The 22,007-nt window shown below is 47.5% G+C and overlaps 1 protein-coding gene across 2 annotated transcripts in view; it reads left to right on the top strand.

Moving 5' to 3' along the window:
- The first annotated feature begins 1,221 nt into the window (after nt 1-1,221).
- Nucleotides 1,222-22,007, top strand: part of LOC101399006 (F-box/WD repeat-containing protein 12-like) — a 28,186-nt gene continuing 7,400 nt past the window's right edge. Inside the window, exons 1-5 of one of the 2 annotated variants that reach the window (XM_004442737.2) lie at nt 1,222-1,364; nt 3,591-3,628; nt 9,781-9,944; nt 10,349-10,467; nt 20,520-20,729. In XM_004442737.2, the coding sequence (XP_004442794.1) occupies nt 1,275-1,364; nt 3,591-3,628; nt 9,781-9,944; nt 10,349-10,467; nt 20,520-20,729 (621 nt within the window). In that variant the 5' untranslated portion in view covers nt 1,222-1,274. Of the gene's footprint in view, nt 1,365-3,590; nt 3,629-5,113; nt 5,139-9,780; nt 9,945-10,348; nt 10,468-20,519; nt 20,730-22,007 lie in introns of those variants that run through there. The other variant, XM_087444796.1, reaches the window with a different exon arrangement.

The raw sequence follows: 22,007 nt of genomic DNA on the forward strand, positions 1-22,007 counted from the left end.
GTGAGTGTCAGGGTCAGGTGAGGGTAGGAACAAGGGTAGGGGTAGATAGCAGATGCTAGTGAGGTCAGGGGTGATGATCAGGGCAAGGGTGAAGTTGAGGAAGAGAGTCGGGTCAGGGTTGGAATAAGGGCCAGTGTCGGGACCAGGGTCAGGGTGAAGGCTAGGCCCAAACCAGGAAAATGAGAGGTCCAGGTCAAAGGCCAGGTTGAGAGAGCGGGAAGGGTGAGGTCGAGATGGAGGACAGGGCACATTCATTGGCGAGGCCAAGCTCAAGGGGCAGGGCCAGCACTAGGGCAAGGGCTCAGGGGGTGCTGGGGTCAGGGCCACTGCAATGGCCAACGTGAGGGTCGGTGCAAGGGCGGAGGTCAGAGTGGGGTCAAGGCGAGGATGAAGAACAGGGACAGGGCGAAGGTGAATGTCAATATAAGGGGGTGAGCGAGGGTCTGGGCCAGCAGCCAAAGGAAAAGTCGGGGGCAAGTAAAGGGCCACGGAGAAGCGCGGCTGACCGGCTATTGTATGCGACGCAGCGCGTCGAGTTGGGCGGGGATTGGCCTGCGGGGCGGAAGTGCGGTGGATGGGCGGGGATTGGCTGAGCGGGGCGGAAGCGCGGCGGGTGGGCGGGGATTGGCCTGCGGGGCGGAAGTGCGGTGGATGGGCGGGGATTGGCTGAGCGGGGCGGCAGCGCAGTGGGTGGGCGGGGATTGGCCTGCGGGGCGGAAGTGCGGTGGGTGAGCGGGGATTGGCTGAGTGGGGCGGAAGCGCAGCGGGTGGACTGGAATTGGCTGAGTGAGGCGGAAGCGCGGCGGGTGGGCGGGGATTGACTGAGCGGGGCGGAAGCGCAGTGGGTGGGCGGGGATTGGCCTGCGGGGCGGAAGCGCGGTGGGTGGGCGGGAATTGGCTGAGTGGGGCGGAAGAGCGGTGGGTGGGCGGGGATTGGCTGAGTGGGGCGGAAGAGCGGTGGGTGGGCGGGGATTGGCTGAGTGGGGCGGAAGAGCGGTGGGTGGGCGGGGATTGGCTGAGTGAGGCGGAAGAGCGGTGGGTGGGCGGGGATTGGCTGAGTGGGGCGGAAGAGCGGTGGGTGGGCGGGGATTTGGCTGAGCTGGGCGCAAGCGCGCTGAGCTGAGCGTGGATTGGCTGAACGGGGCGGAAGCGCGGCGGGTGGGCGGGGATTGGCTGAGTGGGGCGGAAGTGCGCTGGGCTGGGAGGATGTGGTCTGCGGGGCGGAAGCACGGCGAAGGCGTGGCGTGACGGAGCCGGCCGGGGCAGCAGGTGCTATGGGGCTGCAGCTGGGTTCGCACGAGCTGCTGCATGTCTTCTCCTTCCTGGGTGCCCGAGACCTGCTCTGTGCCGCCCAGGTGGACAAGGTAGCGCGCCCTGTCCCGGGCTGAGGCAGGGCTGGGCGCATGGTCACTAGCTGTGCGGCCGGCGCGTCTCCTCGAGGCCTCAGTTTCCCCGTCTTCGAGGGGCGTCGGGCTTCCTGGATCTGTGATCGACAGAGGGCGCTCGTGGCCCCGGTGTGACCTCGGCGGCCTTTGGAGCGGTCGCTCTGCAAGCCTCCACCCCGCGGTCCGTCTGTCCACCCGTCTGTCCTGACCCCGTGAACAAGATGCGCGCGCCGTGGCATCAGGGTTCATCCCTCAGATCGGCTTTGTCTCCCCTCCCTCGTCTTCTGGAATATTCTGGGAAGCCGTGCCCCCGCTCTCTCTGGGAGTGGCACCTCCTCCTGTGGGCTCAGGGCTGTCGCTTCCCAACCATTCGCACGCCCGTCCTCGCTGTGCGCACTCGCTGTCTGTCGAGGGCATTAGTGTGATCGGCGCTTCGCCCATGTAACAGATGCTCTGAGCTTTTCCTCCCTGGGACTCGGCACCGCTGTAGCTAAATGGTTGTCGAGTGTCTGCTTTCCCCTGTAGACTCCTTCCTAGGAGCAGGGATTTTGTCCTTTGCATCACTGTATCTCCAGCACCCACTGTATGCCTTGACGTTTAGTGTACTCTCAGTCAATATTTGTTGAGTGAATGAATATTTTTACTTTTAAAATTCATTATATCGTTATAAAAAGATTAATAAATCTTCACTTGATTGATAAATAGATCTTTACCTGAATTCTGTAATTGTAATTTTAAATGTATCAAGTAAAATACTGGGTTTTCATCCCCATTTTTACCAATAAGGAAAGCGAATATCACACAGTGAGTGCGTTGTCCAAGGTCACCCAGGTAGTCAGTCCCCTACCAAGCTGGAATCGGAGCTCTGGCTGTTTGTTAGCAGCAGGCTAGGAATAGCAGAGGAGCAGAGTTTGAAAGGGAGGTGCCTTATATGCTTTGATAGCACCAGCTTCTCCAGGTCCTAGTCTCCTCTTAGGTAAGATGAGGTCAATAATCCTGCCTCACAGTGTTGTTGTGAAGGCCAGGATCTAACAGAGGGATCCCGAAAGGTGGGTAGCATCTCTTGCAGATTATATTACGCATTATAATTCTGTAATTGGGAAATAAGATCTCATTTGGGTTTTGCACTGGGAACGATAGAAAAGGAAAATGCATAAATTTTCTTGCTTGGTTTGATTTTGCGAAATATAAACTTTACATTCCTACCAGCCAAAAAGACTTCTTAAGGGCTGAGAAACTTTGATCTAGTGGATGAGCGAGGGCTGTGGAAGTGGGAGTCTGGGCTCAGAGAGGACGGTCTTTGCTTCTGACAGGGCCTGGAAAGCCACGTTTCTGGGATGGGACCCTCAGTGGGCTGGGCCACAGAAAGCTCCGGAGTGGTTCCTACTGAAGCTGTGAGGCTCCAGAATCCAGGGTGCCCCAGCTGGGGAGGCCAGGAAATTCCAGGATGCAGGCGTGGGCCTGAGGGAAGGCGAGGCATGGTCCTCTGATCCCCATTCCAGGGCCATCCCGAGTCTCTTCCAAATACTTCTGCAGAGAGCAGTTCGTGGGAGCAGGGTCCACGTGGTGCCCCTCTTTGGGCAGCTGTTCCATGCCACCGTCTTGGCATGTCTGGGACCTGCCCTTGGCCAGCGCCTTACTTCCCTCCATTGTAGCAGCCTTCTTCGGGGCCTGCTGCTCGGCCCTCATTTCCAACCCTTCTTACAGCAGCCAGAGTGATCTTCCTAAAACACAGTCTGACCCGCGTTTCTTCTGTTCACAGTCCTCAAGTAGCTCCTCACTGTTTTTGCTGTTACAACCTTTGGGAGTTGATCTAAGGCTGTCTCCATCTCCTTTTCCTGGAACCTTGTGTTCTAATTAAGGCAAATTACTCACCACCTTTTACTCCTCTGAGTCTTTGCCCAGGCACTTCTCTCTCCTGGAACGCTTCAGCCGTTCTCTTTGCGGACAGCTACTCGTCCTTCGGTTCTTGATCAGTGTCACTTCTGAGCCCTGTGGCCCCACTGAGTTGGTCCTTCCCTCGGTTCTCACTCATTGTTTGGTGGTTTTTACTGGGTTGTCTGAATGTGTCTAATTCCCCGGAGTGAGTTTTCTTGAGTGCGGGCACTGGGTCTGATTTAGCTCTTCCTCTCCCAGGGCCTGGCAGGCCAGTGCTAGCTGCATGTTCACTGACCACGTTCTCTCTTCTCTCCCCTCTTGTTCTAGGTCTGGAATGAGGTTTCAAAGACCAAGGAGCTGTGGAGGTGAGTGAAGGGAGAGCCAAACATGGTCCCGAGAGTGTCCTGCATAGGGAGGATGGGTGCACTGGATAAGGTTGTGAGCACTCGCTGCGTTTCTGGCTCTGTTGAGTGCACAAGAAGGGCCAATCCACAGCCCCTACCAGCAGGAAACTCTTCCCTCATTGGAGTGTAAGACTCTTTTTTATAGTATATGAAAATATAGGAGATTTTATTAATCGAGTGGGAGGTTGATATAAGGCAGGGGGACCAAACTCAGGGGCAGCAAGGTGCAGCAAATGAGTGCAGCTGGCTGAAGAAAGACAAGTCAACAGACAGATAAACCACTTTTATTTTAATTCAGCTTTGGGGTAACAACACAGCTATATAAGCACGTACGATATTAGAACTTAAAAAAAATAAAACTCGAAAAGTTAAAGTTGAAAATAAAATATTTTAATCATTAAATTATTAAAATTTTCTTTCCTATTCCTTCCTCTTTTGGAACCTGACGTCTTTTCTTTTGTGCCAAGATAAGAGTATCACGTCTTCTGCCTCTTGCTGCATACGGGACAGACTGTAGCTTTGACTGTCAGCCAGGAGCTGTGTTTAGTTGTAGTCACTCGTGATGGAGAACAGCTGTTCGCACATGAAGGGTCTTCCAAACATGGGGGGAACCTTTGCTTGATGGTTTTTATTTTTAGGATAACTGTGCATTGAGATATTTGAGAATTCTGGAATGCCATTCTTGCCATATTTAGTTTTCAGTATCATACAGCATTGTTTGCTGCTTTTCACTCACTTTTATTGCTAATAATATCAGTTTGAAAAACGATGTTAATCTCTAGTCAGTTTTGAAGTCAAAGAACTTTTATTAGATTTCGCTGTTTGTCTCTACAATTTGGGGAAAGTACTCTAGATAGAACATTCAGTTCTGGAAATTCATTTCTCTGTAGGTAAGTGGACAAGATTATGTCTTGCCAAATGTGATTCTCAAAGACATTGTGTCACTGAGAACAAATGAATTGACTCACGGATGGGTGTAACTATTTGTGGAAGTCCTCACAGAGCAGTGTTCACATGTTAAATGGGTGGGATGCCAACCCTAAACCCTAGTCTTTGTTCTCATCTTTGCTGAGAAGCTGGGTAGGAATTTCCATTTGAGTGACATGAGCAAGTCTGTTTCTTCAGGGCCTGTCACCTAACCTCCACGTGTGTCTTGTTACCACGCTGGGCCTCCAGGTTCCTCAGGCAGGTTGTTCGGCCATCTGCAAGCCAAGGCATCAACAGGTTTTCAGTTCATTACTGTTTCGTGGTGTTTGGTGCTACACTTTTTTAGCATAAAGTCACTCCTTGGGATTGTATCGTTGACCTGTGTTCTTATAAAAACACTGGGTTTATGTTTCTGGAGCTGGGACAGCAGCGTTCCAGGAGCATCATCACCTGTGGTCACGTGCATGTGTCACTTCTGATGCTGTGTCTATCATGGTACCAGGTCCAAAGGCTCTGCAGGCCCATAGAAGTTCTTATGGACACAGTAAGTGAACATGGTTAACTCGTCATATATTTTTAATCTGTACTTTATAATTTTAATTGAAAATGCTGCAAGTCACTTTTTTAAATGCTTCATAACCTTTTAAATGCTGCCATTTCTTCAGCACACTAAGCATTAGCTTTTTGGTTAAAAGTAAAATTGCAAATACTTGCCTTTATTTAAGGTACACAATTTCTGTTGTGTACGATAGATTGTTTTGTTATTAATTGCTCTCTGTGGAAGGTTTTGGTTCCACAGTATCTTTCACTTGATACATCGTTGTGTCTCCGAGCTGTATCATGTACTTTATTCATATTCATACTTCAACTTTGTTGACAGTCTGCCTTTTTTTTGGTCAAATCATTTGGTCTCTTTATCTCTTCTGAATATTGGTTGTGGGTCCTACCTATGGTTTGATGTATAATGGCCTTAAATATATAGAAATAGACTTTACTTCCACAAAGAAATGTGCCCTCTCCCCTTTCTCTTAAACCACATCATTTTCTTGGTCTAGTGTTTATTTTCACACCATATAGATTGAGATATGGGTACAAGAAATTTCCCTTTTCTCTTATTTCAACTAAAAGAAAGTCAACAGCATAGGAATGGTGAGATGAGGCAACAACACTCAGCCTCAGAGTCCAGGAGATAAAAAGGATGATGAAGACCGTGGTGTCACTGAGAGCTCATTCTTGTCTAAAGGTACAGCTCTGTGTGGCTCCAGACATGTTTCCAGGTGGGAATTTGGGTTCGGTCTAGCTAGACTTCTGCTTTTACCCGGTTTTTATGTGAAATCTCCTGATTTTTAAGTGTTGGCAGCTGGTTCATGTAGGCCAATCCTGTGCAGGCCAAACAGAATAATCTGGGGGTACATTTTGCCCACAACTGCCGGTGTGCTACTCCTGGTGGAAGGAGCAGAGTTTCAGCAAGCGCATGGCCCTGGAATCTTCTCAGTGTGTTAGAAGGTCCCCGAGGCCTCGCACACAGCCTGGCACGTAGGTGCTCCGTGAGTGCACGAGCCGTGGTGGAGAGAGACTCTGTGTTGTCCTTGTTCAGGCTGTGGGCTGTGAGCCACTCCTCTCCCACCTGACCTCATTTGTGTGCTCTGTGAGCTGTGAGTGCTGGACTGGAGCCATACGCTGCCGCCTCAGCGCTGGGGACTGTAACTGCTGAAGCCTCTGTCGTGCAGCCTCCCTAACCCTCGCCCAGCCAGACGTCGCTCTCCCTGTGCTCAGCTCCCACGGCACCATCAGCTGCCCCTTATGAGGCGTAGCATTTCTCCCCTAAATTTCAGTTTTGCTCATCCTCCTCCTAACCACGAGCTGTAAGTGCCCCAGAGTGAGAGCCACGTCTCACTCACTTTGGGGTCCACAGACTAGGGATTCACTAGTTCTCCGCAGTGTGGACGAGCTCACGTTTTATCCTCGGCAACCTTATGAGAGAGGTGCTATCATAGAATTGACAGCCATTACATACAAGTTAAGAATGCAGGTTCTTGGAAAATGGTGGATTAATGACATCTGAAAATTTTTTCCTCCATAAAAACAATGAGAAAACTGGCACAAATTGTCAAAATCAATTTTTTCAGAACTCCGGCAATTAACCAGAGACTTGTAATAGTCTAGGAAGTGTTTATTCAAGAAAAAATGGTTGACTCTTAGTAAGAACAGCAAGTGTTCACTTGCCCTATTCCCATAACGCCCCTCCAGTTCTGTGTTAGCCTTAAATACCTACAGCTCACAATAATAGTGAAAGGAGCCTGGAAGTCACTGGAGGGCGAAGAATGGGATGGGAGACCCTTCAAAGCCTCATTCCCAAAGAATTGTCATTATTTGATCTGTATGGTGTTTCTTGGAAGACCCCACATGCAGGCTCTCTTTATCTTGCCTGAGTTGGAGTTCACTCAGTATGAAAAGCCTTTACATTGGGGCATTTGTTAAAATCGTTATAGATGCATGCTTAGCTTTGCAGCTGTCAGAGCCAATGGACAACAGTTGTGCAAACAGTAGGCTAACCAAAAAGCTTGAAAGGAAAAGCTGAGAATGTGATGTCTTTAGGGGCATCTAAAAGCTCCGACACATTCCTAGGAATCTTGAAGGCCACGTGTATGTGCAGGGCCATGTGCAGACTCAGGAATGACCTAAGGAGGCTCTAAGCTCACGTGTCTGGCTAACCTTGAGTTTTGTGCAAGCAGGAAGTGAAGGCTAAGGCAGAGCTGCCTTACTATGTGTTGAACACATGCCCCAACATGCGCATGAGCCCTTTGGCAATAATGGGGAGACTTAGTGGTTCCAGGCATTGGAGAAATCTCTGTTCAGTCATCAGTGAGCACTAATGTAACTGAGCAGAGGCTTCAGTGGCCACATGTAACCAAGAGTACAGACTCTCCAGAATTCATTCAGAAATGTCACTGAACAAACAATAATAACAACAGGCAGCAAAAACAGCAAACCTAGGGGAGGTCAGATTTCCAGAGTTCACATTATCTTATTTAAAATGTTTAGTTTTCAACAAAAGTTACAAGTCATGGAAAGAAATAAGGAAATGTGGCTAGTACTCAGGAGACAAAGCAAACAACGGGAACTGCCCCCAGAAGGCTCGGACACTGGACCTACAAGTGAGGGCTTGGAATCAGCTGTGTTAGGTACATTCAGAGAACTAGAGGATGCCATGTGGAAAGAGCTACGGGGAGGTATGAAGACGGTGTCTCATCCAATGGAGAGTATCAATAAAGAGAAATTGAAAACATAACTAAATAGAAATTACAGAGTAGACAAGTACACTGTCAAATTAAAAATTCACAAGCAGATTTGAGCAGGCCGGAGATAGAATCAGTGAACTGAAGATAGGTCAATGGAGGTTATCCAGTCTGAGGAACAGAATGAAATAATGCAGAAAAATGAACAATGCCTAGGAGACCTATGGGACACCACCAACCTACCAACATTGCATAATAGGAGTCCCAGAATAAGAGGACAAAGGGAGAAGGAACAGAGTATTTAAAGAAGTAATGGCCAAAAACTTCCCAAATTTGATTAAAAATGTTAATTTACACATCCAAAAGCTCAATGAACTGCAGCTGGATAAACTCAAAGAGTTCCACATCAAGACACATTCTAATCAAACTAGAAAGTCAAAAGACAGAGAATCTTGAAAGCACTAAGAGAGAAGCAACTCATCATGTACAAGGGAACCAGTGACATTAACAGTTGATTTCTTATAAAAAACCATGGAACCCAGAAAGCAGTGGGATGACATATTGAAGGTGTTGAAAGAAAAAGATTGTAACTGAGAATTCTATATCTAGCAAAATGAAGGGGAAAATTAAGACATTCGCAGATTAACAAAAGCTCAGAGAGTTTGTTGCTAGTACACTTGCCCTGTGAGAAATCCTAAAGGAGTCTTTCAGATTGAAATGAAAGGACATAAGACAGTAAGTTGAATCCACATGAAGAAATAACACCAGTAAAGTAACTCTATTGTTATATATAAAAGGTAGTATAAATGTATTTTTTGTTTGTAACTGTTTTTCACCTATATGATTTAAAAGACAACTGTATAAAGCAATAATTATAAGTCTCTGTTGATAGGTACATAATGTATAAAAATAATTTGTATGAGAATAACAGCACAATTGAGAGAGGTAGGAAATGGAGCTATATAGACCAAAGTTCTTGACTACTATTGAAATTAAGTTGATATTAATCAAAACTAGATTGTTATAAGTTAAGGTTTTAATAGTAATCCCCAAGGCAACCACTATAAACTTAAAAATATATGATTTAAGAAATGACAAGGGAATTAAAGTAGGACGCTAGAAAATATTTAATCCAAAAGAAGGCAGTAATAGAAGAAAAGAGGAAAAAATACCTAAGACATAGAAATAAGCAGCAAAATGACATAGGTAAATCTTACCTTTATCAGTAATTACATTACATGTATATGGATTAAACACTCCAATAAAAAGGCAGACGTTTGCAGAAGGGATAAAAAATACCTAACTTTATGCTGTGTATAAGAGACATACTTTATATTCAAAGACATAAATAGGTTGAAAAGAAAAGAATGGGAACAAATATACCGTGTAAACACTAAGCAAGGAAAGCTGGACTCGCCATGCTAATATCAGACAAAATAGACTTTAAGACAAAAAGTGTTAGTAGAGACAAAGAAGGATATTTTATAGTGATAAACAAGCCAATCCATGAAGATCTAAAAGTTATAAACATATGCACCTAATAACAGAGCAACAAAATACATGAAGGTCTGACAGAATTGAAGGGAGAAATAGTTCAACAGTAAGAGTTGGAGACTTCAAACAGCGCGGACTCTTGAGTTCCAGCCGCGTGACCTTGGGTGAGTTGTTTAACCCTCTCTCAGGGTAGAGTGGGGGTCAGGACCTACTTCCTGGCTGGATTGGCTGGATATACAAAAAGCACTTACACCTGACGTTTGGTGAGCACTTGCTCGGTATCATCTCACCATGATCCCTATTTAATAGCAGGAGAAGTGGAGGTTGTGTAGGCAACGTGGGTTGTCCAAGCTGGTAGACGGTGAAGCCAGGAATCAAAGCGAGGCCTGTTGATGCCACAGTACCTTCTAGTGACTGCTCTGTCCTGCCTGGGGTCCTGGGTCTGTTTTTTAGGCAGCTGTGTGTGAGACGCTGGTCATCGTGTAGAGCCCCCCAGATGACCCTGGGCACACAGACGTGGAAACAGTACTATCTCTGCCGATCTGAGCTGGAGTTCCGAATGGAATCTGGACGGCCAGAGAAGGACTTCACCTGCAAAGCCCTTGCTGGGCACAAAGGTACAGGATGGGGAATGTGGTAGCGGTGTGCTTTCCCACTGCTTACTCTCCTTGGTCGAGTCTCGTGCGGTTTGGTGTTTCAGCCAATGAATTGGAAAATGCCACTTGAGTACATGCCCTGCTGGGTCCTATATCTGTGTTATGTCACTTGATCCTCACAGTAACCCTGTGAGGAAGGGATCGTTATATCTATTTCAAAGTTGAAAGAAACAGAAAGAGAGGAGGGAATGTTTGTGGTTACATGGTTGGGGGTGGTAGGCAGTGCTGGGCGTGAAGCCCGAGTTGTAAGTCTAAAGCCTGGCTCCTTCTGTCCACTGCTGTCTCCTGAACCGGCGCCTGCTGTGCTCCTGAGAGAGAGAGCACTGGCTGTTGTCCCGGGCGTCTGTGTCTGTGTTCCCTTCCAGGACAGATAGATGAGCTGGCCTACATCTCAACCAATGAGTGCCGGTTTGACGGGCAGGAGGAGTCCGTGGTGTGCACTGTGTCCTCGGACGGCACCGTGCGTGCCTGGGATCTGCACGAGGTGAGTGAGCCGCCTGGGGGTCCGGGGTGGGTACTGACGGGGTGCTGCTGGGCCTTTTGTCTTGAGCATCTTGTTTAATCATCGCAGCCGACTTGTGAGGTGAGGGGCAGGAGCCCCATGGTACAGGTGAGAAATCTGACCTGCAGGAGGCTCAGCTGCCAGGTGTGGGGTCAGGCCTGACACTCAGTCTGACTGATTGCAGATGACGTGCTCCTGACTCAGCTGCACGGCCTCCGAAGCCAGGTCCCTGGACGTTTTTGCCCAGATAATTGCAGCTTTTAGTTACCCCCACGGGCAAACTAAGTGTTAAAACCATGATAACTTGACTAGTATTTCAGACTTGGTTGGCGCTTATAATGAATCCTCTCCGTTGTCTCATTGGGTTCTCACGGCGGCCGAGCAGAGTGCACGTGGTCATCGTCATCCTGATTTCATAGAAGCAGACACGAGACCGAGCCATGGGGGCCATCTCTGAGTCTTGAGCCGTGTGGTTCCCTGTAAACCCACAGGTTCTGCCTGGGGCCACACATGGACAGAACCCAACCTCCCATAAGGGATCTTTTCCCGGAAAACTGTAGATTACTTCATGTTTTCGAGCGCCCTGGACTCGCAGAGGCACCTCACTGTAGTAAGTAGGTGGCCTCTCGGTGATGGGGGTGCTCGTCTCTCGCCATTCCTCAGGTTTGGGGGGAGGGACAGGTTCCTTTCAAGGGGACGTGGGGCACAGAGCAGAGGGGTGCCCCAGGCTTCAGGGGGCTCCACCTAACTCCCCATGGATCGCTCCTCCTCTGGCCCCCGAGAACAGGGCACCCTGGCTCTTAGGGACCTCTGACCGTGACCTGCATGACCTTCCTTCTCAGTTCATGTGGGACTCACAGGGAAGCTGCATTCTCATACCCCTGTGCCAGCCTCGGGGGTCCCTGCTCTGCCCCAGGCTTCGTATTAGAATCTGTGAGAAAGAATGGGTATGACTGGTGACGGGGCTGCTTTGAAACGGCCGACTGAGACTGTGAGGCCACTGCGGCTACTGGTGCCTGAGCAAGTCTCTGGAGGTCCAGACGGAGCAGACGGCAGCCCAGTTCGTCTCGGGCTCTGGGAACTGGGATGGGGACCTGGAAAGGGAGGAGAGGTGGGGGCTAGGGGGCAGAGCAGTTTGGAATGAGTTATGGTTAGTTATAATTTGTTTTGCTTTGGAATCATCAAAGTGAAAGACTATCGCGGCTTTTATATGAAAGGAGAAATGAGACTGAAAACGTCGCCCCTCCTCCTCCTCTCAGATTCTTTCCCGCAGGTAACCACTTTTTCAAATCATTTCTGATGTTAGTTTTCCTGGTGACTGTCAATTGATCAATTTTTATGTTTGACTAATAGATTCTGCTTCTCGATTTACATACTTTAGAGAGTATCTATCAACTGTCTGCCTTACAGAAACGTTTTTAATTTTCAGGAACCTTTTCAGATTCTCTGCTCTTTTTTTGTTTAAAGGATACAGTTGTTTGCATCATCTCTCTCTCCTCCGTGGTCAGTTTTTCAGTTGTTTGTCCTGGTTTTTCTCTTTCACGAGCTTGGTTTTCCCCATGTACACGGTGACATTTGACACTGTCATTTCGAGTGAAGGCCTCTGGAGATTGGTGTAGGGGGCTTGTTTCTATCTCATTGCAGTTTGTTGCCCCGTCCCCCACATCCCTGGGCCTGTCCTGGAAGGGGCCGGCCTTAGGCTGTGGACGGTGCCCACGGCAGGCTTAGATGGGGGGCTGTCAGCGGGAGGAAGACCTGAAGGCTGCTGGGAGGCTCCATTGTGGCCAAAACAAAACGGTCTTGACTTGAACAGAGAGCTTTGTTGCAGGAGTTGGCAGATAGCAAATATTTTAGGCTTTGCGGGCCATGTGGTCCTGTCGCAACTACTCAGCCGTGTTGTCACGCAACAGCGGCCATAGACAACAAGTAAACAAGGGAGAGTGGCTATGTTCCAACACAGCTGTATTATGGACGCTGAAATGTGAGTTTCATGTAATTTTCATGTCATGAAACATTCTTTTGATTTTTTTTTTTACCTAAAATATAAAAATACAGAAATGGGCAGTGGGCTGGGTTTGGTTACAGGCCACAATTTGCCGAGCCCTACTTTAGTGTGGTCATTGTTTCCAGCGTGGGACTGTCTGAGTGCCAGAACCCTCTACACCCATGCTGCCTGGCTTCCCAACCTTAAGACCCTTTGTGAGCAAATCTTCAACCTTATTTTATTTTTAAAAAGTTCAGTCATTTGGTTGTCATGCAGTATGTAGCCTTTTTAGGTTGGCTTCTTTCATATTGCTAAGTGAAAGATATAAATAATTGCATATTTATATGCAGTACGCATATCTTTTCATGACTTGGTAGCTCCTTTCTTTTTGACACTGAATAACATTCCATTGTCTGGATGTTCCACGGTTTAATTATCGTTTCAAAGGACAAGGATATCTTGGTTGCTTTCAAGTTTTGGCAATTATGAATAAAGTTGCTTTCAACATTCACGTGCAGATTTTTGTGTGGATATTAGTTTGCAGCTCATTTGGGTCAATACCAAGGAGCAAAGTCCCCGGATCTTGTGGTAAGAGTATGGAGGCAGTAAGAAGATCCGGGGCTGCCAGGGGTTGGGGGGATGGCGGGGGGATGAACAGGGGAGCACAGCGGATTTTAGGGCAGTGAATCTGCTCTATGGTACCCTGATGGTGGGTACATATCATTAGACATTTGTCAGCACCCGTAGAACGCACAAGAGAAAGAGTGACCTCTAATGTGGACTGTGGACTTCATTTCCTGGTAATGTATCAACATTGGCTTGTCACTTGTAACATGTGCCACACAACACATGGTGTTAATAACAGGGGAAACTGAGCGTGGGGAGAAAGGGGGTATTGGGGAGCTATCTGTACTTTCTGCTCAATTTTTCTGTAAACCTTAAACTGCCCCCCAAAAAAATAACATCTACTAATTTTTTAAAAAATTCAATCATGTCAAATTCAAGGCAAACCTCATAAAAACTTGAACAATATAAATGTGTCTAAAGTCAGATTCGTAGTCTGTGCTCCTCCCTTGTAATCCTTCCCACTCTGGAACCAGCGCTAACCACTGGGTCTGCGCCCTGCGGTCATTACACGGAGAGATGTAGGCACAAATGTGTGTGTGATTATATCGAGGGGTTGGTTGTTAGAGAGGATTGTTTTCTTTAATTTTTTTAAGAAAAATGAGATCATATTGCACATACTTCTCCGTAGCTGCTTTTCCCTTACCGGCTGGTGGACAGTCTTCACACAGTGCCCGTCTGTTCGTGTGATAACTTGAGTATCGCACCCCCCGGGCATGTCTGATTTATTCAGCCGTCTCTCTTCGTGAAGGCTCAGTGTCACCGGTTTCTGCTGTTACATGTGTAGTGCTTGTACACACACATTGACAGAGCTTTTATGTGTGGCGTGCATTTCTGTAAGTGGGGTTACTGGTCAACTTCACGAGCAGTCTAGATTTTCATAAATACTGCCAGATATGTGCTAAAAAGTTTGTAGTAATTTCTACTTCCACCAAGAGTATATGAGAACACTAGTTTGCCACATCCCTGCCGGTATTGCTTATAATCAGTCTCTGCTTTGCCAGTCTGATATGCAGAATGTCATTTAAGGTTGTTACTTCCCAATTGCCTGTAATTTGAATGAGTTTGACGGTGTGCATTGGCCGCTTCCTTTTCTGTTCCTGTTCTTTGTCCGTTGGGGTGGGAGGAAGGAAGTTTGTGAGTCGTTTCGTATCCTCATTTCCTATCCTCGAGTAGGGGATCTTTATTGGCGGGGATAGCAACACGAGGAGACCATCCAGTTAACTCGTGAATCCTCTCAGGCACCGTGTGCCTGGTAGGCCGTGGTGTTTCCTCCACTTTCGGCCGAGGACACTGAAGTACAGGGCCATTAGACTGAGTCCCGCTCATGGCCACTGTCCTCTATGGCCACCGTGGGGTACGCGGTGCTTCTTACCCAGCTGGCGGACTCCCCAGCGTTCTTCTTGCTGGGATTTTGCTTTATAGAAGTTTACTTTGTTTATGCTCAATCGCAATTCTTTTTCTCCTTTTGTGGCTTCAGGGTATTGTGTCTTGATTTAAAATGGCCTCCCTTACCCAGAGTTGAAGTTTCTTTTTTCCTATATTTTCTTCATATGTCTGTGTGTATATGTATATGTGTGTATATATCATTTGTTTTACATTTATCTTTAATTCATCAAGAATTATTTTTGTATATGATTGGAAGTAGGATTTGTCTATAGTTTCTTTCAACCAGGTGACTGACTGTCTCAATATTGTTATTGAATAAACCATCTTTTTTGCACCGACTTCCAGTGCCCCCTATTTTATTTTTGTCTAATTCCCATTTATATTTGGGCCTATGTTTGAACTCTCTTCTGATTTATTTATCTGCGTGGCTGCTGTGCTGGTATCCTGTTATTTGGATAGCTTGTAATTCAGCTTCATAAAAGTTCTCAATATCTGATAGGGTAGGTCCTCTTTACCCTGGTGATTTCACACTTTTCCTCATAGTCATTCTCCCACATGAACTTTGGAACCATTTTTTTGAAGTCTACAACAAATTAAATTTGCATTCTGATGGAAATGCATGACACCTATAAATCATTTTGGAGAGGGTTGGTGTTTTACAATGCGTTAAATCTGCCCATTGAGAAATGTGGGCTGTTGTGTTTATTCAGCTCTTCTGTTGATTAGTAAAGCTTTTGAATACTTTTTACTCCTTTTGCTAAACTTATTCCTAGCTTTTTATATTTTGTTGTTAATAATAGCTAAGTTGCTAATAATATGCTAGTAATAAGAATGGGATATTTTTACGTTTCTGTTTCTGTCTTGATATTGTAAGTATGAGGGAAAACCACTGATGTTTTGTATTTGTATCTTGTATTACCCAGTTTAGTAAAGACTCATAATAGTATTTATTTATTTATTTATTGTGTGTGTGTGTGTGTGTGTGTGTGTGTGTGTGTGTGTGTGTGAGGAAGGCCAGCCCTGAGCTAACATCCGATGCCAATCCTCCCCTGTTTTCTTGAGGAATATTGGCCCTGAGCTAACATCTGTGGCCATCTTCCTCTACTTTATATGGGACACCGCCACAGCATGGCTTAATTAACAAGCGGTGTGTTGGTGCGTGCCCGGGATCCGAACCTGCGAACCCGGGCCACCACAGCAGAGCGTGCGCACTTAACCCCTTGCGCCACCAGGCCGGCCCCAAATCCTCCTCTTTTTTCTGAGAAAGACTGGCCCTGGGCTAACGTCAGTGCCCATCTTCCTCTACTTTATATGGGACGCTGCCACAGCATGGCTTAACAAGTGGTGCGTCGGTGCGCTCCCAGGATCCAAACCAGTGGACCCTGGGCCACCGTAGCAGAGTGTGCACACTTAACCACTTGTGCCACTGTGCCGGCCCCATGATAGTGTTTTTAGATGTTCTATATTTATAATAATATCACCTGAAAATAATAATTTCATCATATATTTTCTGATACTTGTATTTATTGTTTTCATTCCTTACTCCATTAGCTAGGATTTCCAAAACCATATTGGTTAATAGTGGTGGCATTTCTGTCTTGTTCCTGACTCTTTTCTAGGTATGCCTTTACTTCTTCTCTTTTGATTTTTATTTTATCATGGTAAGAACACTTAGCATGTGGTATCTACCTTCTGAACAGATTTTTAAGCATATAATAACCACGGGCACAATGTTATACAACAGATCTCTAGAACTCATTCGTCCTGCGTAATTGAAACTTGATACCCATTGAACAGCAGCTCCCCATTTCCCCTCCCCCAGCCCCTGGCAACCACCCTTCTGCTCTCTGCTTCTGTGAGTTTGACTATTTTAGGTACCTTATAAAGTGGAATCCTACAGTATTTGTCCTTCTGTGTCTGCCTTATTTCACTTAGCATAATGTCCTCAAGATTCATCCATGTTGTCACATATTGCAGGATTTCCTTCTTTTTTAAGACTGAATAACATTCCTTGTGTGAGTGTGTGTGTGCACCACATTGTCTTTATTCATCTGTCAGTGGACGTTTAGGTTGTTTCCGTGACTTGGCTCTTAATGAATAATGCTGCAGTGAACCTGGGAGTCCACATATCTCTTCAAGATCTTGATTTCTTTTCTTTGAATAAATACCTAGAAGAGGGATTGCTGGATCCTATGATAGTTCTATTTTTAATTTTTTCAGGACCCTCCGTACTGTTTTCCATATTCGCTGTACCTATTTTCGTTCTCACCAACAGCGCACAAGGGTTCCCTTTTCCCCACACCCTCACCAACACTTGTTATCTCTCGTCTTTTTGATAATAGCCGGTTTAACAGATGTGAGTGAGCATCTCATTGCCATGTTGGTTTGCATTTTCCTGATGATTAGTGATGTTGAGCACTATTGGCCATTTGTATGTCTTCTTTGGAGAAATGCCTGTTTAAGTCCTTAGCCTATTTTTTAATCAAGTTGTTAGTTTGTTGCCATTGAGTTGTAGGAATCCTTATATATTTTGGAAATTAACCCTTTATCTGATAGATGGTTTGCAAATATTTTCTCCCATTCCATACATTGCCTTTTCATTCTGTTCATTGTTTCCTTTGCTCTGCAGATCTCTTTTGAATTTGAGATTTGCTTTTGGTGCCTGGTAAATATTATCTATTATGTAAGTGTCCTATGTTACTTAGAGATATTTTAAAAATCAGAAATGGCTGTTAAATTTGACTAATAGGTACCAGTGCCTCTTGGACATTTATTATTTCCCATGGCTCCTCAGTTTTGATTTGAAAATATAATAAATTATTTGAACTATCCTAGCATTTCTGAAATCAACCCTGATAGATCACAGTACAGTCATGCACTGCAAAACAATGTTCTGGTCGTTGTCGGACTGAGTATACGACGGTGGTCCCGTGAGATTAGTACCATACAGCTGACGTGTGTGTAGGCTTGTGTAGCTACACTCTGTGATGTTCACACAATGATGAAATTGCTTACTGACGCATCTTTCAGAACGCATCCCCGTTGTTAGGCAACACATGACTGTACATAATTCTTTTAATATATTGCCAGGGCTCTGAATAATAATACTTAAAAATTTTTTCATCTCCATTCATGTTATCTTTGTCTATATTTTGTTTTGTTGCTACTTTCACAGAATGCATCAGAGAGCTTTCTAACATTTTCTATAATCTGAAATAATAAAAGGAGTAGTATAGGAATTACCCATTTCTTAAACAATGGAGAAACCCATGTGACGTGTCTGGCCTGTGTCTCTGTCGTGCTGGATCTTTACCAGCCTTTTCTGTTTCCTCGCTAACTCCTCTCTGTCCAGGCTTTTCCCTGCTCTTCAGTCAAGGTGAATGACATTTTTCAAACATATTGCCTTCCCCCTGCCCACTGTTGGCTGTGGTTTTCTCCTCTCCTTCCTTGCCGTGGTGTGGTCCTTTCTCATCCTCACTGTGGACGGGTCTTTACATACTAGTGGTATGACATACTAGTGGTATGTCAGTTGCCAATCATTTATTTAACATTTTTTTGGATCTATTTTCAGGAATACATTTTTTTTGGTGAGGAAGATTGGCCCTGAGCTAACATCTGTGCCCGTCTTCCTCTATTTTGCATGTGGGTCGCCGCCACAGCATGGCTTGATGAGTGGTGCGTAGGTCCCCACCTGGGATCCAAAACTGTAAACTCCGGGCCCCTGAAGCGGAGCCTGTGGACTTAACCACTACGCCACTGGGCTGGCCCCAGGAATACATTTTTCAAATACTTATTTGTGAACGTTCACGACAATTCCTTTGAAAGAAAGAACTGAAGGCGTAGCAGTGCTTTGCCGTCACTGCACAGATGAGTGGCCGAGATCGGGGTGTCAGCAACACTGCAGCTGTGCACAGCTCATGTGTCAGAGCTCTGAAAGGCTTGTTAGAAAACCAGTTGTGCCCCCAGTTTCCCCCACCTTGGAGGAAACCGTGTTCCCCTCATCGGGGACATGAGCATCTAATGTTAGGCATCTGCTGAGTTCTGTGGAAGATGATTTTGCTCCTTCCTCTTCCTGCCTCTGCACAGGGTGACCTTCCTGTCCCAAAATGATTATATGTATTGTCTATATCATTTTAATTATGTAAATGTTTTTCATAGCATGAGGTAGACTAACATTTTGCTTTTCCTGAAGTTAATAATTATTCTTTTTTAAAATTTTTCTTAGTTTTCTGTGTATTCATGTAACTGAACTCGTTGGGTCCATCTCTTGGTGAGTGCAGAGCTGAAAAGCACAACCAAGGCTGAAGTGGGTGAAGAAAAAAGATTTATTGCTTGCACAAGCAATGGAGAACACTGGGGCTAGCTCCCAAAGCAGTGCCCCCCGAGGTTAGAGCAGGTGGAGACTTTGTACACAAGAGAGCAGAGGATATGTTACACCCGTATAACAACCTGGCCTGAGCAGGGCGTGTGTGCGGCCGTTACATAACAGGTTCAGTGCAGCGTGCCATTACGTAGCGGGTCCCAGGTAACCTTTGGACGCTGGGAGCTGGCGCAGCCTGCAGGGGTCCTGCTGCAGCCCTGGCCATTCCACTGTAGGACGGCAACATCTGCAAACACGAGGACCAACTTCTGAAAAACAGCACCTGTAGTTTCCTCCTTGTCTGGAAAACGTTTGACAGACTACATTTAGTTATGGATCAGATTTTCAGTAACCCTTTCCTTGCCTGGTTTCTGGTCACACTTACAATATTCACCTCCACATTTTTGACTGGTTGTATGGATTTCTGACATGGCTTTCCATGCTACGTTTTCTTTGCTGTCCCCTGGAGAATTCCAGGGTTTGAGTTTGTCTTTTGCTATCATCAGAGTATCTGGTGCCACCCACTGGAAGGCTCTGTCTGTCCCTGGCCCACGTCCCTCGTCCCCATGGCTGGCGTGGAGGTGGGGACACCAGCGGTCGTTGATCAGCGTGTTTCTGCGCTCCGTTCCACCGGCCGCTGCCTTCTGTTCTGAGACAGGAGGGGGTTCACTGCTGCTCTGCACACTCCAACCACTAACCCCTGGGATTGTTCTGTATTCTTCAAGACTCACTTACCGTTAGCCAGTCTCTGGTGCCGAGTTCGTGCGAGTGACACTCACGTTAGCCGTGTCAGCGATGGAAGTCAGCCATTGGTTTGTTGATCTGAGGGGGAGAAAGAAATGAATGGCAGAACACGGAGATGTCATGACTGGGGAAAGAGAGCTAGTGGGAAAATAGTAACACGTGGTAGAAGGAGGGTCATAAAACCCAGAATTGGAGAGCAACCTGCCATGGCAGCTCTGGGAGGAGCGGTCAGTGGATGGGTCTCGGATGCCCTGCCTTCGTGTGTGGGGCCCGTGGCACCCGGGCTTGTTACCTCTCTGTCCAGTTTTCAGAATCCTGGGAGAGACCCTGAAATCCACCCAGCTTGGGCCACTTGTTTTTCTCTGGGCCAGCGTCCGGGACTGGGCATACCGCGGCTGGGGGGGTGGTTCTGAGCAGGGCAGGGTGGCAGTGCAACATGGACTGTTCACATCCAGAAGCCCGAATGAGCTTATCTGTAAAGTGCCACCCTGAAGACTGAGTGAGGCGCTCTGCAGGAACTTCTCTGTCCGCAGCCATGCAAGGCCAAGTCCCAGGGGAGGGGTATCCGTGTGGATCCGCCCCTGCCCAGCCTGCCCCAGGTGAGCCGTAGGTGACCCCTGGATGAGCTTCAGACACTCCATGCCAGTGTGCAGGCCGGACCCTCGGCCTTCCTGGTGATGGCACCAGCCCTCGGGAAGTCTCTCCACACACCTATGTCAGCAGCTGCCCCTCCAGAACACACCTCCTCTGCCATGAAACACAGCTCCGTGTTGGGGTCCCTGCCTCGCTGCGGATCCCGTGAGGGTGGGGATTGCGCCCTGTTCGCCTGCACGGCCCCGGGGTGCACAGGGCGATGGTTGAGTGAACGAAAAGAATGTGTCTCTGAAATCGGTGGCCCTATGTAAGTGGATCTTGAATTCTTTTGTTGCCCAGGGCACGGAGATCTGGTCGAGCCCTCTACAGCCGGCTGCTCTGGTGAACTTGGTGACCTACCCTCGGCTGAAGCTGGTTATCACCGTGGATGCGCGGGGACGGATCAAAGTGTGGAGAGCGGAGAACGGGCAGGAGGGGGCTGCCTTCAGCCTGCCTGCACCCTCATCTGCCTTGGAGGCCTGTGACCACCCAGAGGGCCCCTCCCTGCTGGTGAGTGACTGGCTCTCAGGAGCCTCTGCAGGTGCTGGCCGTCTCCCAGCCAAGGGGACAAAAGTGGGAGTGCAGGGCCACCAAGGATTGGAGCCCTGTGAATCCGGATCATCAGCTCTTGCAACCTAGGGGTAAGGGCGGGCTGGAAGGGAGCTGTCCTGGCTCTGCTGCCCCTCGGCTCCCGGCCCCTGATGGGAGTCAGTGAAAATCCTCTCTGGAGAAGGATGACGTCGCCCAGGCCTGCCGTTATTTCTGCTTCCAGATACAGCGTTCAGCACACGCTGAAAGCTGACTAGGCACGCAGGGAGATGAGACAGCATGAACTGGAACCGGCAGGATGAACGGCAGACAGCGTCAGTGCAGCCACGGGGCTTCAGCGAGTGCAGTTATCAGACAGACACGGAGACACCTGCGGTTGCTGTGTTCCAGGAGATTAATTTTAGTCGAGAACTTAAAGCTATAAAAAGCGATGTATCAGGGGCCGGCCCAGTGGCATAGTGGTTAAGTTCTCGCACTCCACTTCGGTGGCCTGGGGTTTGCGGGTTAAGATCCCGGGCGTGGACCTATGTACTGCTTATCAAGCCACGCTGCGGCAGCATCCCGTATACAAAGTAGAGGAAGATGGGCACAGATGTTAGCTCAGGGACCATCTTCCTCAGCAGAAAGAGGACGATTGGCAACATATGTTAGCTCAGAACCAATCTTCCCCACCAAAAAATTGATTTATCAGAGTTAGAAAAGAACCAAGTAGAAATTGTAGAATAGAAAAATTGAATAACAAAGGTTCAGAACTCAGCGGATGGACTTGATAGCAGGCTGGACGACTGAGTCACAGAAAGGCCAGGGAGGGCGGGCAGCCCCTGGGCCACGGGCAGTGTTCCACTTCTCAGAGAAGCTTGGCTGGTGACACGGATGCTGGCTCTGTGAAAATTCATTGAGCTCTCCGTCTGTGTTCTGTGCGGTCTCCATCTGTGTATTCTATCCGTCGGTTAAAGGTAGGGCTGTAGAGGAGAATTAGTGGGCTGGGGGAGACGTGATCTGGAATGAAGCGCGGTGTCAGGAGTGTGAGTACAGGGAGCGGGTAGGAGGCTTGGGCTGGGCCTCTCAGGCTTGAATGGCTCAGAACCACCTGTGGGTCTGGTGTGAATGCAGATTCTGAATCAGTGGGTCCCTGGGGATGCCTGAGATTCCACCTTTTTAGCATCTTCTTGGGAACATTGATGCTGCCAGTCCGCAGACCACACTTCTTGAGTAGCAAGGTCATAAAGGGTCCATGAA

This window comes from Ceratotherium simum, chromosome 20 (genome assembly GCF_057802395.1).
Source record: "Ceratotherium simum simum isolate JZ-2026a chromosome 20, ASM5780239v1, whole genome shotgun sequence".
In the NCBI taxonomy this organism is placed as follows: domain Eukaryota; kingdom Metazoa; phylum Chordata; class Mammalia; order Perissodactyla; family Rhinocerotidae; genus Ceratotherium; species Ceratotherium simum.